Below are 17250 nucleotides of genomic sequence, written 5' to 3'. Positions count from 1 at the left end.
ACTTTTTTTATAGCCCCCAGTTTGACAACTGGGCATAGCTACTCACCTGTCATCAGCTGGCCAGCTGGGCCTCACAGCACAGCACAGGTCTCTTGGCATGGCATTTGTACCACTAGAGGAGGTACTGGGAGCAACTAAGGGGGGCAGATTGTTGTGATTTTGCCTTGTTCGTGGGAACCAAAAAAGACAGGAAGATAATTTCCTTAAGACGAGTATCATGAATGAGTAACCACAGCATTAACATTCCAAAATTGTTACTGAGCCGTTGATTATAAGAAGTGGTGCTTCTAATTACAATGATGCACAGTGAATGACAATGTATAACCATTAGGACTGAATTATATAATCTTTCAGTTAGAGTAATCTATTTAAAGCATTTTAACTGCTTTAAAAGTGCTATGTATTAATTGGATGGCAAGTTATTTTAAAACTAGATAGATAGACACACACACACACACACACACACACACACACACACACACACACACACACACTGTAGGTTAAAGACACCATAGAAGATGCATTCTGTCTTCTCCATCACACTATATGGAGCATATATTCACATCATCTAAAAACAAGGGAAGTATTCCCCCCTGGAAACACACACCTTCAGAACTACCGTTTTTATTTATATGTGCGATTTAGTCAACTCAAATTCATTCACAGATTGATTTAGCCCTCATAACAATGGTAGACAGCTGTATACAGTGGCAGCTTGGGTTACATACGCTTCAGGTTACATACACTTCAGGTTACAGACTCCACTAACCCAGAAATAATACCTCGGGTCAAGATCTTTGCTTCAGGATGAGAACAGAAATTGCGCGGCAGCAGCGGGAGGCCCCATTAGCTAAAGTGGTCTTCAGGTTAAGAACAGTTTCAGGTTAAGAACGGATCTCCGGAACAAATTAAGTACGTAACCAGAGGTACCACTGTATAGTCCAGCCACAACATCTCAGCAAAAAGACAGAATTATCATTGTGTCCCTATAAGCAAGGATCTCAGATCAGCTAGCAATTCAATGCTAGCAATTAGGTGGATGTATGAAAGCATATCTCATCCCTGTGGTAAATTCCTGTGTTATGGAACATATCCTCTCCTCTCTAACAGCCCATTTCAACAAATTCTCCTATCATGAGTTACATATGTGTTGCAATAAAGTTGTGGACATCATTCACATGTATGGATGAAGGAAAGGACTAATGAACAGGTGTGGCAACCTCTATAGGCCTGTGATAAACTTCAAAAGCATCAAAGGTACATGAATGCCTACCCGTGCCAGTAACTGAGACACCTGGAGAAGCTTTGAAACCCTAAAGTGTGACTCAGTGTTGTTTAAATCCATGGCTCGCCTCTCAAGTGAGGGATGGAGACATTCCAGAGATTTGTGGGAGACCTCACAGTTATATTGCCAACCAGCTAATAGTAGGAAATAATAATACACCAAAAGTTGGAAGAAAAGAGGTGGTGTGTGCCTAATGGGGAATCAGTTGCTTAAATAATAGCAGTTGTTGTTATCTGTGCTTAATCTGAATCAGGGTTCAATCCTGGAGCCTATTTTGACCTCCAGGATTCAATGGTGGTCTGGCTCTCAGAGGTGGTCTGGCTCTCAAAATGTTAATGATACCTTCCTGCTCACCACCTAGTAGTAATACTAGCCAGTTGCTTCCCTCATCCCCATAATAGCATAAGAAGTGTGCTATTTACTGAGCTGAATCCTAGAACAATAGGATCCAGAATGCAGCAGTCTGATTGGTCCGCAGGAGCCACCCAATCCAGCTCCAGGTGGAAGTGAATCAGTGACCTGATTGGCCTGCAGTGTGATGGCCTGGGGCTCGGACTCGGAACCAGAGGAGACTCAGTCTGCATTGGATCCTTTGCCTCAGGCATCATCTGAACCAAGTCTGGGGCCTGATCCTGAAAAGTCCCAGTCTGCATAGGTTCTCCTGCAACAAACACCAGCTGGGCCGAGTCAGGGGCCTGAGCTTGCACTAGAACTCAGGATTACCTTGTTGCCTTCAGCTGGGTCATCACTTACAGCTGCTCCACTACAGCTGCTCCACTACAGCTCCTCCAGGGGAGGCTGAGGCGGCCCCTGGGTCTAGTAACCACTGGCGTCTTTCGAGCTGCAGAGACTAAGGTTTGAGAGAAGGAGAGACCTGAGTACTCGCAGGAGGAGTGCTTGCCTTCCAGCGAAACAGGGAGGTGAGTCGCCGGGGGATCAGGACCAGCAGCTACCCCGACAAAGATAAAAGGCTGCCGGAACTCGCCCCAGGTTGCGGGAGCAACATTGCTGCATGCTAGATCCTGCCTGAGATCCTGTACCTGTCCTTGCCTGGTTTCCTGCCTCGTGTTCTGCCTTGGCCCTATCGGACTGGCTCCCAGTGGAACCTTCAGATTCTGGACCGGTCCTGGACCGTGTTTCACGGGTTACCCCTGGGCCCAGCACATGCAGGAGCAGCCAATCAGGCTACTGGGTGAAGTGAATCAGCAACCTGATTGGCCTGCAGGAGCAGCCAATCAGGCTTCTGGAGGAAGTGAATCCACAACCTGATTGGCCTACAGGAGCAGCCCAGAATTAGCCAGTCACATGGGGCCCATTGTGTAAATAATGTATATATAGCTAGACGTTTTGGGGAAAGGTTCATTCATTGCTACTACGAGCTGAATAAAGAGCATGAAATTCACACTCAACTCCGAGTATATTTCAAAGTGTCTGCTGGATCAGGCCAATGGTCCATTAAGTCTAGCGTCCTGTTCTCACAGTAGCCTATCCACACACCACCACCACTGAGACAACTATCGCAAGAACCTACCGGTAAATTTGCTGGTTTTGTGGGGTACATTTTTTTAAATGAATGTGCATCAGGTTAGCCTATGGTTCCCAAAGAATCAGGTAGGAAATATTAACAACTGGTTGTTGCAGTATCTACTACACCATATTCAAGATATATGCCAAAAAAGGGGTGTCAGATGTAAGAACTTATTGACACTTAACATTTTGCCCTGCGCTTTCTAGACACAGGTCCACACTTTAAAGTTCAGTGGCTATTTTTTGCCCTGCAGCTTTGCCCACAAAAACCCGCTCTTTAAAGCTACAGCATTTGGGGCTTTTTAGGTTAGGGAAAAGGCATGCAAGATGTGACATGATAAAAGTTTATAAAATTGTGTGTGGTATGAAGAAAGTGGTTAGAGAAAAGTTTAGCTCACTTTCTTGTAACACCAGAACTCAGGGACATAAAATGAAGCTGAATGTTGGAAGATTCAGGACAGAGAGAATAAAATACTTCTTCATGCAGTGTATTGTTAAACTGTGGAACTCCCTCCCACATGAAAAAATAAAAAATTCCTTCCAGTAGCACCTTAAAGACCAACTAAGTTAGTTCTTGGTATGAGCTTTCGTGTGCATGCACACTTCTTCAGATACCATGAGGCAGTGATGACCACCAACATGGATGGCTTTAAAAGAGGATTAGACAAATTAGCAGAGGATGGGACTAACAATGACTACTAGGCAGGATGAACATCCCTGAAAGGGAGAATCGTGTCATGCCCAGTTCCTGTTTGCATCTTCCCATGGGTATCTGGTTGGGCGCTGTGAGAACAATACACTGGCTTAGGTGAGCCACTGCCCTTATGTTCTGGTCAACTAGATCAAGGCCCACTAGGTGGCAATATTGCAATGCACCATCACGTATCTTTCTGTGTGGGCTGAGTGAGTCTGCAAGTTGCCAATGCAATCCAAAAAGGGGGATCTGCTAAGCTAAATACATTTCTGCACACATATTACTTGCTAGAGACCGAGAACACAAGCAATGGGTTGCTGTTCATGACTTTTTAAAGGGTGCAAATTCAGATGTGCATATGAATGGGCATCCCCATCTAATGTAGGAATGGGGAAGTGTGTGCATTGAAAGCAATGTGCTGCAGGGTATTGATTCTCACATGTGTATTTACACCTACAGCTCCCAATCCAGCAATTGCTGTGTGTGTTGAACTTTTTATCTGAAGGGGGGAAACTGAAATTCTTTACCTGCTTGGGAAGGAGTCCTGTGGATGGAACTTATTTCAGAGTAAAACATGGGAAGAATCAGGCTATAATCATAAGCTTAGTAGGAAATAATCTCCATTGGGCTCATTAGGAAATATGTGTAGGTAGCATAATTACTACTTAGAAAAACCAGTTATTAAAACATGGCCAGCGCTGGGAGGAAATAGATATTGCTTGAAGCAGGGAACTCACATGTGAGCTATCTGTTAAATAGCTTACAACGATTCATGTTGCTGAAACATAGGGTTCAGCAATGCTGCTCTGGTGGGAAAATGCCCTAGGTAGTAATATCATTGTGAATTGATAAATTGTAATGTCTCACTAGCATGGTGGCATTACACCTGAGCCTGTTTATTTATGAGGCAGTGCCAGGGGGCTTTGGCAATGGGTACCTGGCCTTCTGCCACTTCCCCTCCCACTCTTGGTTAGAAAACTGCATTATGTTCTCTTGCTTCAGAAACACGTGTGAACTGCACAGAAGTAAGGCAGGGTAGAGTGTACAGGGATTGCACACTATTTCAAATCCCCAGAGAGGTTTTGTGCATGAATAAGGAACAGCTTGGCTCAGGGAAAGGAGTCAATATAACAGGACAGGTGTGTTTGTGTGTGTGCGTGTGTACGTTCATGCTTGGGTCCTGTGTATGGGTAATCTGAATGCATACTGGTCGGTAAGAATCTCCTGCTGTGTACCTGACTTCTTTTTGGGAAACACTGTGGTCTTGTCTCTCGAGAGCATCTATTTACCTATGGAGGTGGTGTGGATGGATGGCTCTGTCTTTGGTGGGGTGGACTGGATGGCCTTGAGCAGTCCCCTGTGTCATTTATCTGTGGATCCAAGAGCAATGCTGCCATAACAAGAGGCTTCCTGAGCAACATTTGCCATTGCTCCCTTCCAAAACATTAACAGTGAGCTGAGGCTGCCAGCATCATTTAAAGGAGCTACCGTTATTTAGCCTAAGATATATTCCAGGTATACAGATTCCAGCTAAGAGTGCTCCTCTTCAATGCCCTCTGTAAATAGCAGAACAGTAGCTGAGCAGACTTGAGCACAAATATCTCAGGTTTGACCATTTATTATCCAATCTGCCACAAACATCATTATAACAGCAGCCAGTGATTCAAGAAAGAAAAAAACCCAGGGCCCCAGAGTGCAGATAGTTCAAGGAGAATGGTCCAAGACAAGCTTAAAGGGAAAGAAAGAAATTGTAACAGAGATAAGGGCAAGCATTTAAACTACCCCTTTCATCTCAGTAAGAATCTTAAAAGAAAGGCATTGTAATAGATACAACTCAGGTATAATAGCAAAGAAGCTTAGGCAGCAGCTGCAAAGCCAATCCTGTTGTTGCCCATGTCATAGACGGAATAGTACTTCCTGAGGAAGACATCTCCCAGGATCCAGAGAGGCTGTCCATTTTGGGAAGGCAGATAGGTGGGCTCAATCCCAACTGTGCAGTAGCCATTGTTCTGTAAAGCAATAAATAGAAAGGGGGAAAGGGAAAGTGAGTAGGATCCATAAAGATGCTAGCCCAGTTATTATAAAGACAGAAGGCACTCAAGAGAAAGCCCTATCTTTCTTCTCCTGTCCCGAACCTTAAGTTCTAATTCTTTCTATTGGTTCTTATGCTAAAAGAAAACAAATGAGTTAATGATGTCCAGATCTCTAAAACTTACATTGAGGATGTAGGCAGTGGGGGGCAGAGGGAAGGAAACCCCATTGATGTTGAAGGAGATGGTGGGCAAATTCTGAACATTGCTGCAAGCAACCGCATACTGTGAAGGAAGAATGCAATGACGGGTTAATCTCCTATAGGAGGACAGCTAGGACTGCATGGAACTGAGATGTAGTCATTCCGTAGGCATCAATTACTTCTATAATGGCAGGATTCTTGGTGACTTTGAGGCCATCCACACAAACTCTGCATATGCCAGCTATATCCCACATCACCCTGCTTCCTGTGTTACCCTCCCAGCTCTTCAAAATATGTAATTTCACCTACCTCTCCGTACTGATTTTGCTGAGCACCCACAGCCTGCGCAAAACTCGCTATGTACTGCTGAGGAACAGTGAGGAGGGATGTCCCAGTGTCCACAATAGCTTGGCAACCTTGGCTGCACCATCCAGTAGCTCTTCCCCCAATAGAAAACCTAAGAACAGGGAACACATTGAAAATCCCACCATACCTCTCATGTGCAGTCTTGCCTATATCCTCTGCAAAAAATGTATTAAGTCCTTGCTGGGCACTAAATTTCTTTAAAAAGATTTATTACTGTGAAGCTCATGCCTCCCTTTCACTGCCTTCTGTTCTGATATTGGAGGACCAGGAGGTGCCATGTGCTTCTCTAAGCACCAAAAAGAGTGGATTGATTTGTTGCTGATACTGATGCAAACCTCATGCTGACTCTTAACAAGCCAGTCTTACCTGCAGTCTTCCTAGTTTGTCATTTGTGTATCATAGCTTTCCTATAGATTAGTACTCAGTCAATGCATAACTATACCATAACATGATATGGATTGTCCTGAAATCTAATATGATGGAAGTTGTATAACAATGTTTTACTATGTACCCCTGCTCACTTCACTTACCAACCTCACCTACATTCACCCAACCTCCCCCAACCACCCTTGCCAAAGCCATCCACTGCTTCCCTTTCCATTTCATGGTGCCAACCAGCCACCTTTTCCCTTCTTGTGCTGCTCATTCTGCCACTCTTCATGAGGATCAGCCATGGCAGCAGCAGATTCCAAGGCCAACCATGAAGCAGGATGGTGGGCAGTAAGAGAGTCAGCTGGTCTAAGGACCTGGATGCTGGCAGGCAGAGGAGACAGAACAGCTGAGGGGCTGCCCTGGCCTGTTTGGGCTGTCCCTCCGTGGCTTGCCTGGGCTGCCCATCCACTGCCTCTCATGATTCTGCAGTTCACAGCACCACCTGCAGCTGAGGGAATTGCAGCGTAATGATAACACTTAGGTTTGTATAATATGGTAAGATATTTTAAATCCTTGCGAGCTGCCCTCTTGATATAGAAGGGGAGGATATAAGTTATAAATATAAATTCCCACACAGTGCTATATGCCGTTCACCTCCTTGGCACTATTAATCCTCCAATCAACACCTCCATGAGATAAAGAAACCATGGAGCATGGGCTCAGGCTCAGTTCCTAGCCTAAGAAGCTCGTGGCATGCAATGCATCTAGGCTTGCAGTCCAATTTTACACATTCAAGAAATAATCTTCCCTAGGGACATCAGTGTACTTTAGATTGTAGCTATGTGTAGGTAGTTCATGCAGAACCCAGAGAGGAAATGCTGAATACACAGATGACATAATAATACATAGATGTAGACTCATGAGCAAAGCCACATCTGACTTCAATTTTAATCCACTGCAGTCTGAATATTATTGAACATAAAGTGACAGTGCAATCCTTTACTTTGGTGAAATCTCTATGATGCTTTGAGAAACAATGTATAAGTTTCAGTTTATATCTGCATTCCTTCTAGAAGAGTCTGGCTCAAATCCAAGAAGGTGTTGCCATGAGTTCAAAAGCACAGCACTATACTGATATTTATGGGAAATCTCCAATGCTTTTGAATTATTTTTTTCACAATTTCAACTCACTCTTGAATTCCAATCTGCCAATAAAGTTCTTGGGTGACTGGAGCCCAATAGATCTCTCCGGAGTACAGTCGAGTGTCTACACCTCCAAAGACAACCTCACCACCATACTGAGAGCTTGGTTGGCTACAAACAAAAAGAAAGGATTAGGCATTCATAATTTGTTCTGGAATGTTTAAAGCAAAGAACATTGTGTAAAGTGGTGGCCCTCATTTGGATTGTATAAATGCAAAATTCCCTTCAAGGAAAATTAAGGATCTGAGATATATACACAGTGAGAGTACAGTACTGTTAATATTAATTTTTTGTGCATTGTTGGGTTTTTAAAGTGGCTGGCTGTATACAATATTTCATGCAAAATTATACCCCAAAATATGTATATGTGTGAGAGTCAAGTCCATGCAATATGCTGTCTCTGCGCTATAATTTTATAAGTATTAATATATATGTATTTTTCTACAGCCATGTACATTGTTGTACGTATGATTTTTTTGCTGATTACTTTAGGAAACCTGGAGTGGATATAATCTATGCATAATATTAACATTAACACATACAATAATGTGTATCAACATGCATATAACATTTGAGAAGTGTTTGTATTTATAGCAGAAGCACACAGGGAAATAACTTACTTCTCATCAAAATCACGGAGTGAGAAGGAAGTTAGAAAAATTATGTGTGGAGAAGCTTAATGCTGATTTTCAGAAAATTCCATCCCTTCATGACCATCTGAAATCTCATCTATTTCTGTGGCAGTAAAGCATGATTAATTTATTCTAGATCCAACCCATTTATATTTATGCTATGATGTATGAAAAGCAAAGGAGTGTGGGACATTAAAGCTAAAGGGAAAATGGCTTCTTTTTCTTACGAGCTCAGATAGAAGCTGAAGATTGGCTGTGAAAGCAAGTTTTGCTGCAACATCCCCTCTAAGGCCGTTGTAGCACCCCCAACTGCAAGAGAAGGATATGCCATCCCCAGGATGCCATCAAACTGGGCATAAACGAAGTTGGAGCCAGGTTCATTTTCACTCAGGCCGAATTCTTGCTTAGTGACAACAATGTTCTGGAGCTAAAGGAGACAAAGTGAAAGTGTCACCGTAAAATTCATAGATAGGACAGGAATGAAAAGAATTATACATTGTCAGAAGAGGGCACCCACCATCTTAGTTCCCTGCTTTTGAGCTTCTAGAACAGAGGTAGCCAACATTGTGCCCTTCAGATACTGTTGGACCACAATTCCCATCATCCCTGAATCATCCCTTAGCTTATGATTGTCAGGAGTGTGTGCAGGAGCCAGGCCCTGTGACCAGTAGGGCTTCACAGGACTGGGGCCTTCCTAAGTTTGTTCTGGAGAGGCAAGGCGCGGCCGCACAGGTGAGGCCGCTTGGTAACTCGCTGCACCTGGTGGCAAGAGCCAGTAAGGGATATAAGGTCAGCATTTCCCTTTGGCTCTTTGCCACAACAACACATTTCCTGCCTTGCTGCGTTTGGCTTCTTGCTTCCTGTTCCTCGGACCCTTGACTTTGTGACTCCTTGCTCCTCAACCCTTGGACCCTTGACTTTGTGACTCCCTGCTTCCTGACCCTCAGACCCCTGGCTTCTGGACTCTTGTTCCTGCTCCCACCCCGCCATCTTGCCCCCGGTCCCAGCGTCCTCAGCCGGGACTTCAATCACCCCTAGACCGGACTATGACAATGATGGCTAAGAGGAATGGTTCCCCACCCCTACATTAGCAGATTCACTCGACGGTGATTCATTGGTAGCATTAGACTAGTTCACACACACACACACCCCCCAAAAAAGACCAAGTGACACTTACTCTCATGGTGTCAAAGCCAAAAAATCCATCAAGGTTACCACTACCATACTGCAGGGAGAAGGTCTGTCCATTGGTGGAGTAGGTGGAGGACTGGCTGGGATTGAATCTAGAATGACCAGCTGTGGGGAGAAATATAATAAAAGGCTGAAAGCTTCCATAGGATATACCCTAAATGTTGCGCAGGATCAGCAGAAGTAGTACAGTTAGAAAAGCCTTTGCTTGGCATCATGGATAACAGAAATTCAGTTTGCAGCAAGGCTCTGTTGAAGCTCTGTCTGTATTCCATCACACCACAGCTGGCTTAGCTGTAGCTATGAATAAAGCTGGATGCGGGTGGTACTGTGGTCTAAAGCACAGAGCCTAGGGCTTGCCCATCAGAAGGCTGGCGGTTCAAATCCCCACAATGGGGGTGAGCTCCATTTGCTCGGTCCCAGCTCCTGCCAACCTAGCAGTTCGAAAGCACATCAAAGTGCAAGTAGATAAATAGGTACTGCTCCGGTGGGAAGGTAAATGGCATTTCCATGCGCTGCTCTGGTTTGCCAGAAGAAGCTTAGTCATGCTGGCCACATGACCTGGAAGCTGTTTGCGGACAAATGCCAGCTCCTCGGCCTATAGAGTGAGATAAACACCGCAACCCTAGAGTCGTCTGCAACTGGACCTAATGGACAGGGGTACCTTTACCTTTACCTTTTATGAATAAAGCTAGCTTTTGAACAGTTGGGGATTGGTGACTTACTGCATGCCTGGCTGTTGCAGTAGACAGAAGGCACCCACAAGTTTGAAGAGCCAGTGTCAAACAGCACCAGGAAATTCTGAGGTGGTGTTCCAATGCTGATTTCTCCATAGTAAGAAGCCTGGGAAGAAAATATATCACAAAGTGAATTCCATAAGAATTCTGGCATGAACTTAGCTCTGTGATTTGCATGGAATGAGTGATTCTGTGAATTTTAAAAGCTCCCAACCTGATCGATTTCCCAAGGCTTAGGATTTCTCAAAAGACACACATACATTGACATTTACACATTGGGATGTTGTGATCACTCAAATAGGGGGGTTTGAATGCCCTCAGACAGGACTGAGGCAAGGACACTGCTCATAGCCTACTACATGCAGGGTGAATGGAGTCTCAGATAGCTTCACCACCACCTCAGCCATTTCCCCCTTCTCTAAAGGATTGAGCTTTTGACCATGGATGGAAGAAGATAATCAGCAACGGCAGCAACCAGTGGTTTCTCCATCATGCAGTGGAGATTCTTCCCAGCAGAAATTGTGCAAATAGCATCTTTTCTATGCTTAGGTAGTTCTCCAGCCTTATATCATTGTGGAATCTCATGCTGCTGGGTTTCCACAGGGCCCACTGTCAACTCTTCTGCTGCTGCCTTCTTCCCCTGGTCCAAAGGTGAGTTACACACACTGAGGTAGGGGGAGGCAATGGTGCAAATTTTGAGAGCTTATAAGTCTTTTGTGAGCACTCAGGCCCAGCACTCACAAAAAGGCTTGAACTGTTATGAGGGTTGAGCCTAGAAATACTCATGCATCCTTAAACGGAATGCTACATTCCATGTGGTTTCTCAGCTTAATAGCATTCTGCTGTAGTGAGGAAAAAATAGGCTTGTTAAAGAGAACATCAAAGATACAAAGACAAGTCAACTCAGAAAGGACGGGAGACTCACATCCATGTACGCCATTGGTTCATAAGCAACATTGTACTCATTGAAGATGTACTTTTTGGCCGGGTCAAGTTTGTGGTTCTTCAGGTAATCTTCCAGCACACCCTTCTCCTTCATCACCTCTCGGATAGACTTGCCCTTCTTCAGAAGGACGCTACATGGAATTAAAAAGCAGAGAATAGATATATAATTAATAGAGTGATACTTGCCATTCAAGGACCCCACACAACTTGGATGACAAAGAACCACCACCATATTTGTTCCTGTTGCTGCGCTGAGACTGCCCCTTGCCCACTTGTTGTTTTTCTACGGCAATTGATGGAAGGATGTACATTCAACAAATCAAAGAAATTAGGTTTACTGAATATGTGAGTATTATTGCATGAAACACCCTTTATACATGGCTCCTCCTTACCATGTGGAGAAAAATATTCTCACATCTTCACTCATCCCTGTACACTCATCTAATTCTCTGTGCTATATAATTTTACCTTACTCCTGACTTACACCATTAAAGTTCAAAAATTCTAATGCTACCTGATTAGCAAGTGAACAATTTTTGCATCTTATTGGTCTCTATGCTGTTCTGTTTCATATATAGTATTAAACTGAGTAAGAACACTCACTTGACTAGTCCATCTGACAGCTGGAAGCAAGCCAGAACCAGGAGCACCCACTTCATGATGCTTGATTTCTCCCACGACAACACCTGATGAGCTTAGTAGACCTCAGAAGAAAGTGGTCTGAAGTCTCACTTTTCAGCCCTTGCTTTTATATCATGGATGCCCCCCCCCAACCAAAAAAATGAAAACACCTTATTGGCTTGCATTGCCATTCCTTGTAGCCTAGTACCCAACCACTATCAACACAATCAGGTATGCTAAGAATTTTTTTTTATCCTTTCATTGACTTTCCATTAAAAGTAATAATTGTGTATATAAAGCAATTAAGATTAGATAAGAAACAATACATGTGCTGATACAGCAAGGGAAAAATTGGGGTTATCAAGAATGAGAAAGGAACAATCACTGTTCTTCACCCCATTTCACTTCATCTCAATCCCATTGTTTCTTCTAAAAATCAAGGGATTCAGTGTTTGTGCATGTGGGGGTATATATGTATACTTGCATATACCGATAATAGATTAGATAGATAGATAGATAGATAGATAGATAGATAGATAGATCCACTGCAATATTTAACAGTTCACCAAATGGGTTATGTCTGCCACAGATTTTTCATGATATTCCTGTTTCCCAGTAACAATTAAAATAATAAACATTTGAATGATTAATCAGTGTAGGGATTTATCCAGCCTGACTTTTGAGATCAAGGATTCTAGAAAAATATATATTCAAGATTCAGTTCCTCTTCTGGACTGGTAAAGGCCAGGAAATGTTGCATTCAAATAAATACTGTGAACCGTCTCCACAAATGAAGGAAGTAAGAAGTAGGGTCCACCAAGGACTTACATTGAGGCTGATACTATTTAATGTCTTCATAAATGATCTAGAGTCAAGGGTGAATTGTGGAGTAGCCAAGCTTGTGGATAAACCCAAGTATTCAGAATGCTGACATTCTAAGCAAGCTATGGGGAGCTTCAGGAGGATATTCTAAAAATGACTCAATGCACAACAAATGAGATTCAGGGTAAAGTGGGACAACTGTTCTATGTGGAAAAAATTACAGCATTTTATATATATATATATATATATATATGCAGGTTTTGGTGTCCTCGGGTGTATTCCCGTGTAAAAGTTGGGGTGTCTAGGCGACGTTTCGACGAGGTCTCACTCGTCATCTTCAGGCTGGTGCTTTCGGCTTCTTGTTACTGGAACAGAGCGGGATCTCAGTGTTTGAGTTCCTATAAATACTGTAGAGGGGTGTGGTGTATTGCCTCAAAAGTTCTGGGCAGAGGGGAAGTTCCCAGGCTAGTGTTCTTTTCTTCTTTTGTTCCTTAATTACTTGAGGGATATCTTGAGTGATTTCTTGGGTGATATTCTGAGTACCACTTAGGTGGGTCATTAGGTGTGGATTAGTTGCTAAAGCCTTCGTGTCTTGACCTCTTGAATTTGTGAAGAGTTTTTCTGGGAAGATGGCTGTACTGCACTTAGTTGTGCTCTGGCTTGGCTTCGTGTATAGGGGCGAGCTGTGGTTTTGTGCCCTGTGCCAGCCAGATCTGTGTAGGGATTGCAGGGGGGTGCAGCATCCGGAGGTGCCACTATGGTTTGGTTACTGGATGGTGTCTGTAATTTATCTGTGGAGAGGGTCTGGGTTTGGGTCTGGTGTGGTTGATTGGTGGTGGCGTTCTGTGTGCCTCTGGATCTGGTGTCGGTTTTTGTGGGGAGGGCTAATTTCCAGATGTCTGGCAGGCGGGACGTGTCGTCACGCTTGTTCATGTTGTGAGGGTGTTTCTCTATCTCGATGGCTTCCATGATTATTCTCTTGTGGTGATGTTCCATGTTAAAGAGCAATTTGGAATCTGCAAAATTAATTTCGTGTCCTGTTTCTTTCATGTGTTGGAAAAGAGAGGAAGATTTTTCTTCTTTTTTGACGGCATTCTTGTGTTCTGCGATACGTGCATTTATTCGTCTGTTTGTTTGTCCAATGTACGTGGCTGGGCAGACTTTGCAGGGTATTTCATAGACCCCTTGGTTTTCCAACTGGATTTTATCTTTGGGGTTTCTGAGGATATTGGCTATTTTTTGGTTGGTGCAAAAGGCTGTTTTGATATTGTGTTTATGGAGGATTTTGCTAATTTTATCTGTAGTGCCCTTGATATAAGGAAGGAGGGCCATGCCATTGTTTTCTTCTGTGTCTTGGTTTTTTGGGGGTGTTTCTTTTTGGATTAGCTTCGTAACCCTGTTTTGCTGGTATCCATTGGCGATTAACACATTTGAGAGATTCTGTAACTCAGTTGTCAAGTGGTCTTTGTCAGCCAGGCGTTTGGTTCTGGAGATGAGGGTCTTGGCTACGGAGTTTATTTGTGCAGGGTGGTGGTGTGATTGAGCATGTAAGTAGCGGTTGGTGTGTGTTTTTTTCCGGTAGATAGTGTGTCCTAGGGAGCCATCAGGTTTTTTGTAGATTAGGACGTCAAGGAAGGGAAGCTGGTTGTTGGCTTCTATTTCCATAGTGAATTGTATTTTGGGGTGTATTCACTATGGAAATAGAAGCCAACAACCAGCTTCCCTTCCTTGACGTCCTAATCTACAAAAAACCTGATGGCTCCCTAGGACACACTATCTACCGGAAAAAAACACACACCAACCGCTACTTACATGCTCAATCACACCACCACCCTGCACAAATAAACTCCGTAGCCAAGACCCTCATCTCCAGAACCAAACGCCTGGCTGACAAAGACCACTTGACAACTGAGTTACAGAATCTCTCAAATGTGTTAATCGCCAATGGATACCAGCAAAACAGGGTTACGAAGCTAATCCAAAAAGAAACACCCCCAAAAAACCAAGACACAGAAGAAAACAATGGCATGGCCCTCCTTCCTTATATCAAGGGCACTACAGATAAAATTAGCAAAATCCTCCATAAACACAATATCAAAACAGCCTTTTGCACCAACCAAAAAATAGCCAATATCCTCAGAAACCCCAAAGATAAAATCCAGTTGGAAAACCAAGGGGTCTATGAAATACCCTGCAAAGTCTGCCCAGCCACGTACATTGGACAAACAAACAGACGAATAAATGCACGTATCGCAGAACACAAGAATGCCGTCAAAAAAGAAGAAAAATCTTCCTCTCTTTTCCAACACATGAAAGAAACAGGACACGAAATTAATTTTGCAGATTCCAAATTGCTCTTTAACATGGAACATCACCACAAGAGAATAATCATGGAAGCCATCGAGATAGAGAAACACCCTCACAACATGAACAAGCGTGACGACACGTCCCGCCTGCCAGACATCTGGAAATTAGCCCTCCCCACAAAAACCGACACCAGATCCAGAGGCACACAGAACGCCACCACCAATCAACCACACCAGACCCAAACCCAGACCCTCTCCACAGATAAATTACAGACACCATCCAGTAACCAAACCATAGTGGCACCTCCGGATGCTGCACCCCCCTGCAATCCCTACACAGATCTGGCTGGCACAGGGCACAAAACCACAGCTCGCCCCTATACACGAAGCCAAGCCAGAGCACAACTAAGTGCAGTACAGCCATCTTCCCAGAAAAACTCTTCACAAATTCAAGAGGTCAAGACACGAAGGCTTTAGCAACTAATCCACACCTAATGACCCACCTAAGTGGTACTCAGAATATCACCCAAGAAATCACTCAAGATATCCCTCAAGTAATTAAGGAACAAAAGAAGAAAAGAACACTAGCCTGGGAACTTCCCCTCTGCCCAGAACTTTTGAGGCAATACACCACACCCCTCTACAGTATTTATAGGAACTCAAACACTGAGATCCCGCTCTGTTCCAGTAACAAGAAGCCGAAAGCACCAGCCTGAAGATGACGAGTGAGACCTCGTCGAAACGTCGCCTAGACACCCCAACTTTTACACGGGAATACACCCGAGGACACCAAAACCTGCATTCCTGTACCCGTGAAAATCTACGAAAACATATATATATATATATATATATATATATATATATATATATATATATATATATTAAGATGAGCAAGAGGGGACATGATAGAGGTATATAAGATTTTGTGTGGTGTAGAGGAAGTAGACAGAGTGATGTTTGTTTCTTCCATTTTCCTAATACTAGAACCCTAGGCCCCCCAATGAAGCGCAATGTTGGAAGATTCAGGACGAACCAAAGAAAGTAATTCACACAGTGCTCCCATAAGAATTAGTGATGGCCACCAACCAGGATGGCTTTAAAAGAGAATTAGGCAAATTCATAAAAGATAAGGCTATCAAATGACTGTGCTCTACCTTTAATGTCAGAGGCGTTATAATAATAATAATAATAATAATAATAATAATAATAATAATAATAATCCTTTATTGTCACTACACCATCTGTGAGCAGTGAAATTAAATGAGCCCCCCTCCCCCCCCAACATACACTCAGTTATGCTTCTGTCTATCAGTTGCTGGCCATTGCAGGCAGGGACAGCCCTGTTGCACACAGGCCCTGCTTACAGGCTGCTCTCTGGCATCTGGTTGGCTGCTGTGAAAACAGGATGCTGTACTCGATGGGCCTTTGGTCTGACCCAGCATGGCTCTCTCCATGTTCTTTTAATTCTGTTGTCCTTTCTTCCCACTGATGGAACCATACAGTGCAGGAATCACTGCTAAAGACCTTCATGGACATTAGATTAACAGGCACCATTTATACCACTCTATCGTATCAGCATGGAAAACTATCCTTATCAATCCCAAAGCCAACACAGGGTAAAGTGACATAAAATTTGTCCATCAGAGTGAGCAATGAAAGCTATCAGTCATCAGCTGAATAAACAGTTGAAAGGGCTCATTGCGGTTTTTCAAAGAAGTAAAGCGGACTCTTAAGGGCAAATGAAGAGAAAAACCCTCCAATTCAGTGGAGTTTTTACCAAGTAGTCAGTCCAAAGCATTGAGACTACACGTCTTTGGGCACAGGAATGAGGCAATGTTTCACTTGTGTATTTTCTGTTCAGTTTCCTTCAAGGTCATCCACTGGCTCCACAGTTGGGGAGGGAGTGAAAAAAAAACAAAGATACTGAATGGGTATTCAGGATGATTGTTTATTTCACTCCCTCCCCAACTGTGAGGCCAGTGGTCTGTACTAGTTTTAAATGTGGGAAGCCAAGGTTCGAACCCTTGTGTATAATAGCAATCACTTGTGCTTTGGACAAGTCACCCATGCAGTTAATATTAATTTGCCTCAATTTCCCAGACTTCTGCATCTTAGTTACTTAGTCCATGTCCTCCAATAATAAACATATGCCCCTTCTTCTAGGCATCTCCTCCAGGAAAGCCCATTTTTGAGCCATATAGCTGTACTTAATTGGTAAACACATTTAAAAAGAAAGAAAGAAAGAAAGGATCATTTGTTGTTGTTTAATCATTTAGTTGTGTCTGATTCTTCGTGACTTCATGGACCAGAGTACGCCAG

The 17250-nt window shown here is 43.4% G+C and overlaps 1 protein-coding gene across 1 annotated transcript; it reads right to left on the bottom strand.

The window, feature by feature from the left end:
- Positions 1-5108: 5108 nt before the first annotated feature.
- LOC310709504 (gastricsin-like) lies at positions 5109-11939 on the bottom strand. Its single transcript, XM_083509254.1, has 9 exons — positions 11786-11939; positions 11163-11313; positions 10226-10343; positions 9490-9608; positions 8540-8739; positions 7669-7791; positions 6049-6196; positions 5723-5821; positions 5109-5515 (listed from the first exon to the last, which is right to left on the bottom strand). Exons 1-9 carry the CDS (start codon positions 11839-11841, stop codon positions 5363-5365), a joined length of 1167 nt encoding a protein of 388 aa, XP_083365380.1. The 5' UTR covers positions 11842-11939; the 3' UTR covers positions 5109-5362.
- Between the last annotated feature and the right edge of the window lie 5311 nt (positions 11940-17250).

This window comes from Podarcis liolepis (genome assembly GCF_965112155.1).
Source record: "Podarcis liolepis genome assembly, chromosome: 6".
Classification (NCBI taxonomy): Eukaryota; Metazoa; Chordata; class Lepidosauria; order Squamata; family Lacertidae; genus Podarcis; species Podarcis liolepis.
The sequence above is the reverse complement of the archived record's forward strand: the minus strand, read 5'-3'. Positions and strand labels throughout refer to the sequence as shown.

Coding starts and splice junctions, on each gene's coding strand:
- LOC310709504 (XM_083509254.1), bottom strand. CDS start 11,841: ATGAAGTGGGTGCTCCTGGTTCTGGCTTGCTTCCAGCTGTCAGATGGA. Junction 9,609..10,225: donor CTGCAACAGCCAGGCATGCA/GTAAGTCACCAA, acceptor TTCTCCCCACAG/CTGGTCATTCTAGATTCAAT. Junction 7,792..8,539: donor TTCAGCTTCTATCTGAGCTC/GTAAGAAAAAGA, acceptor TTTTGTTTGTAG/CCAACCAAGCTCTCAGTATG.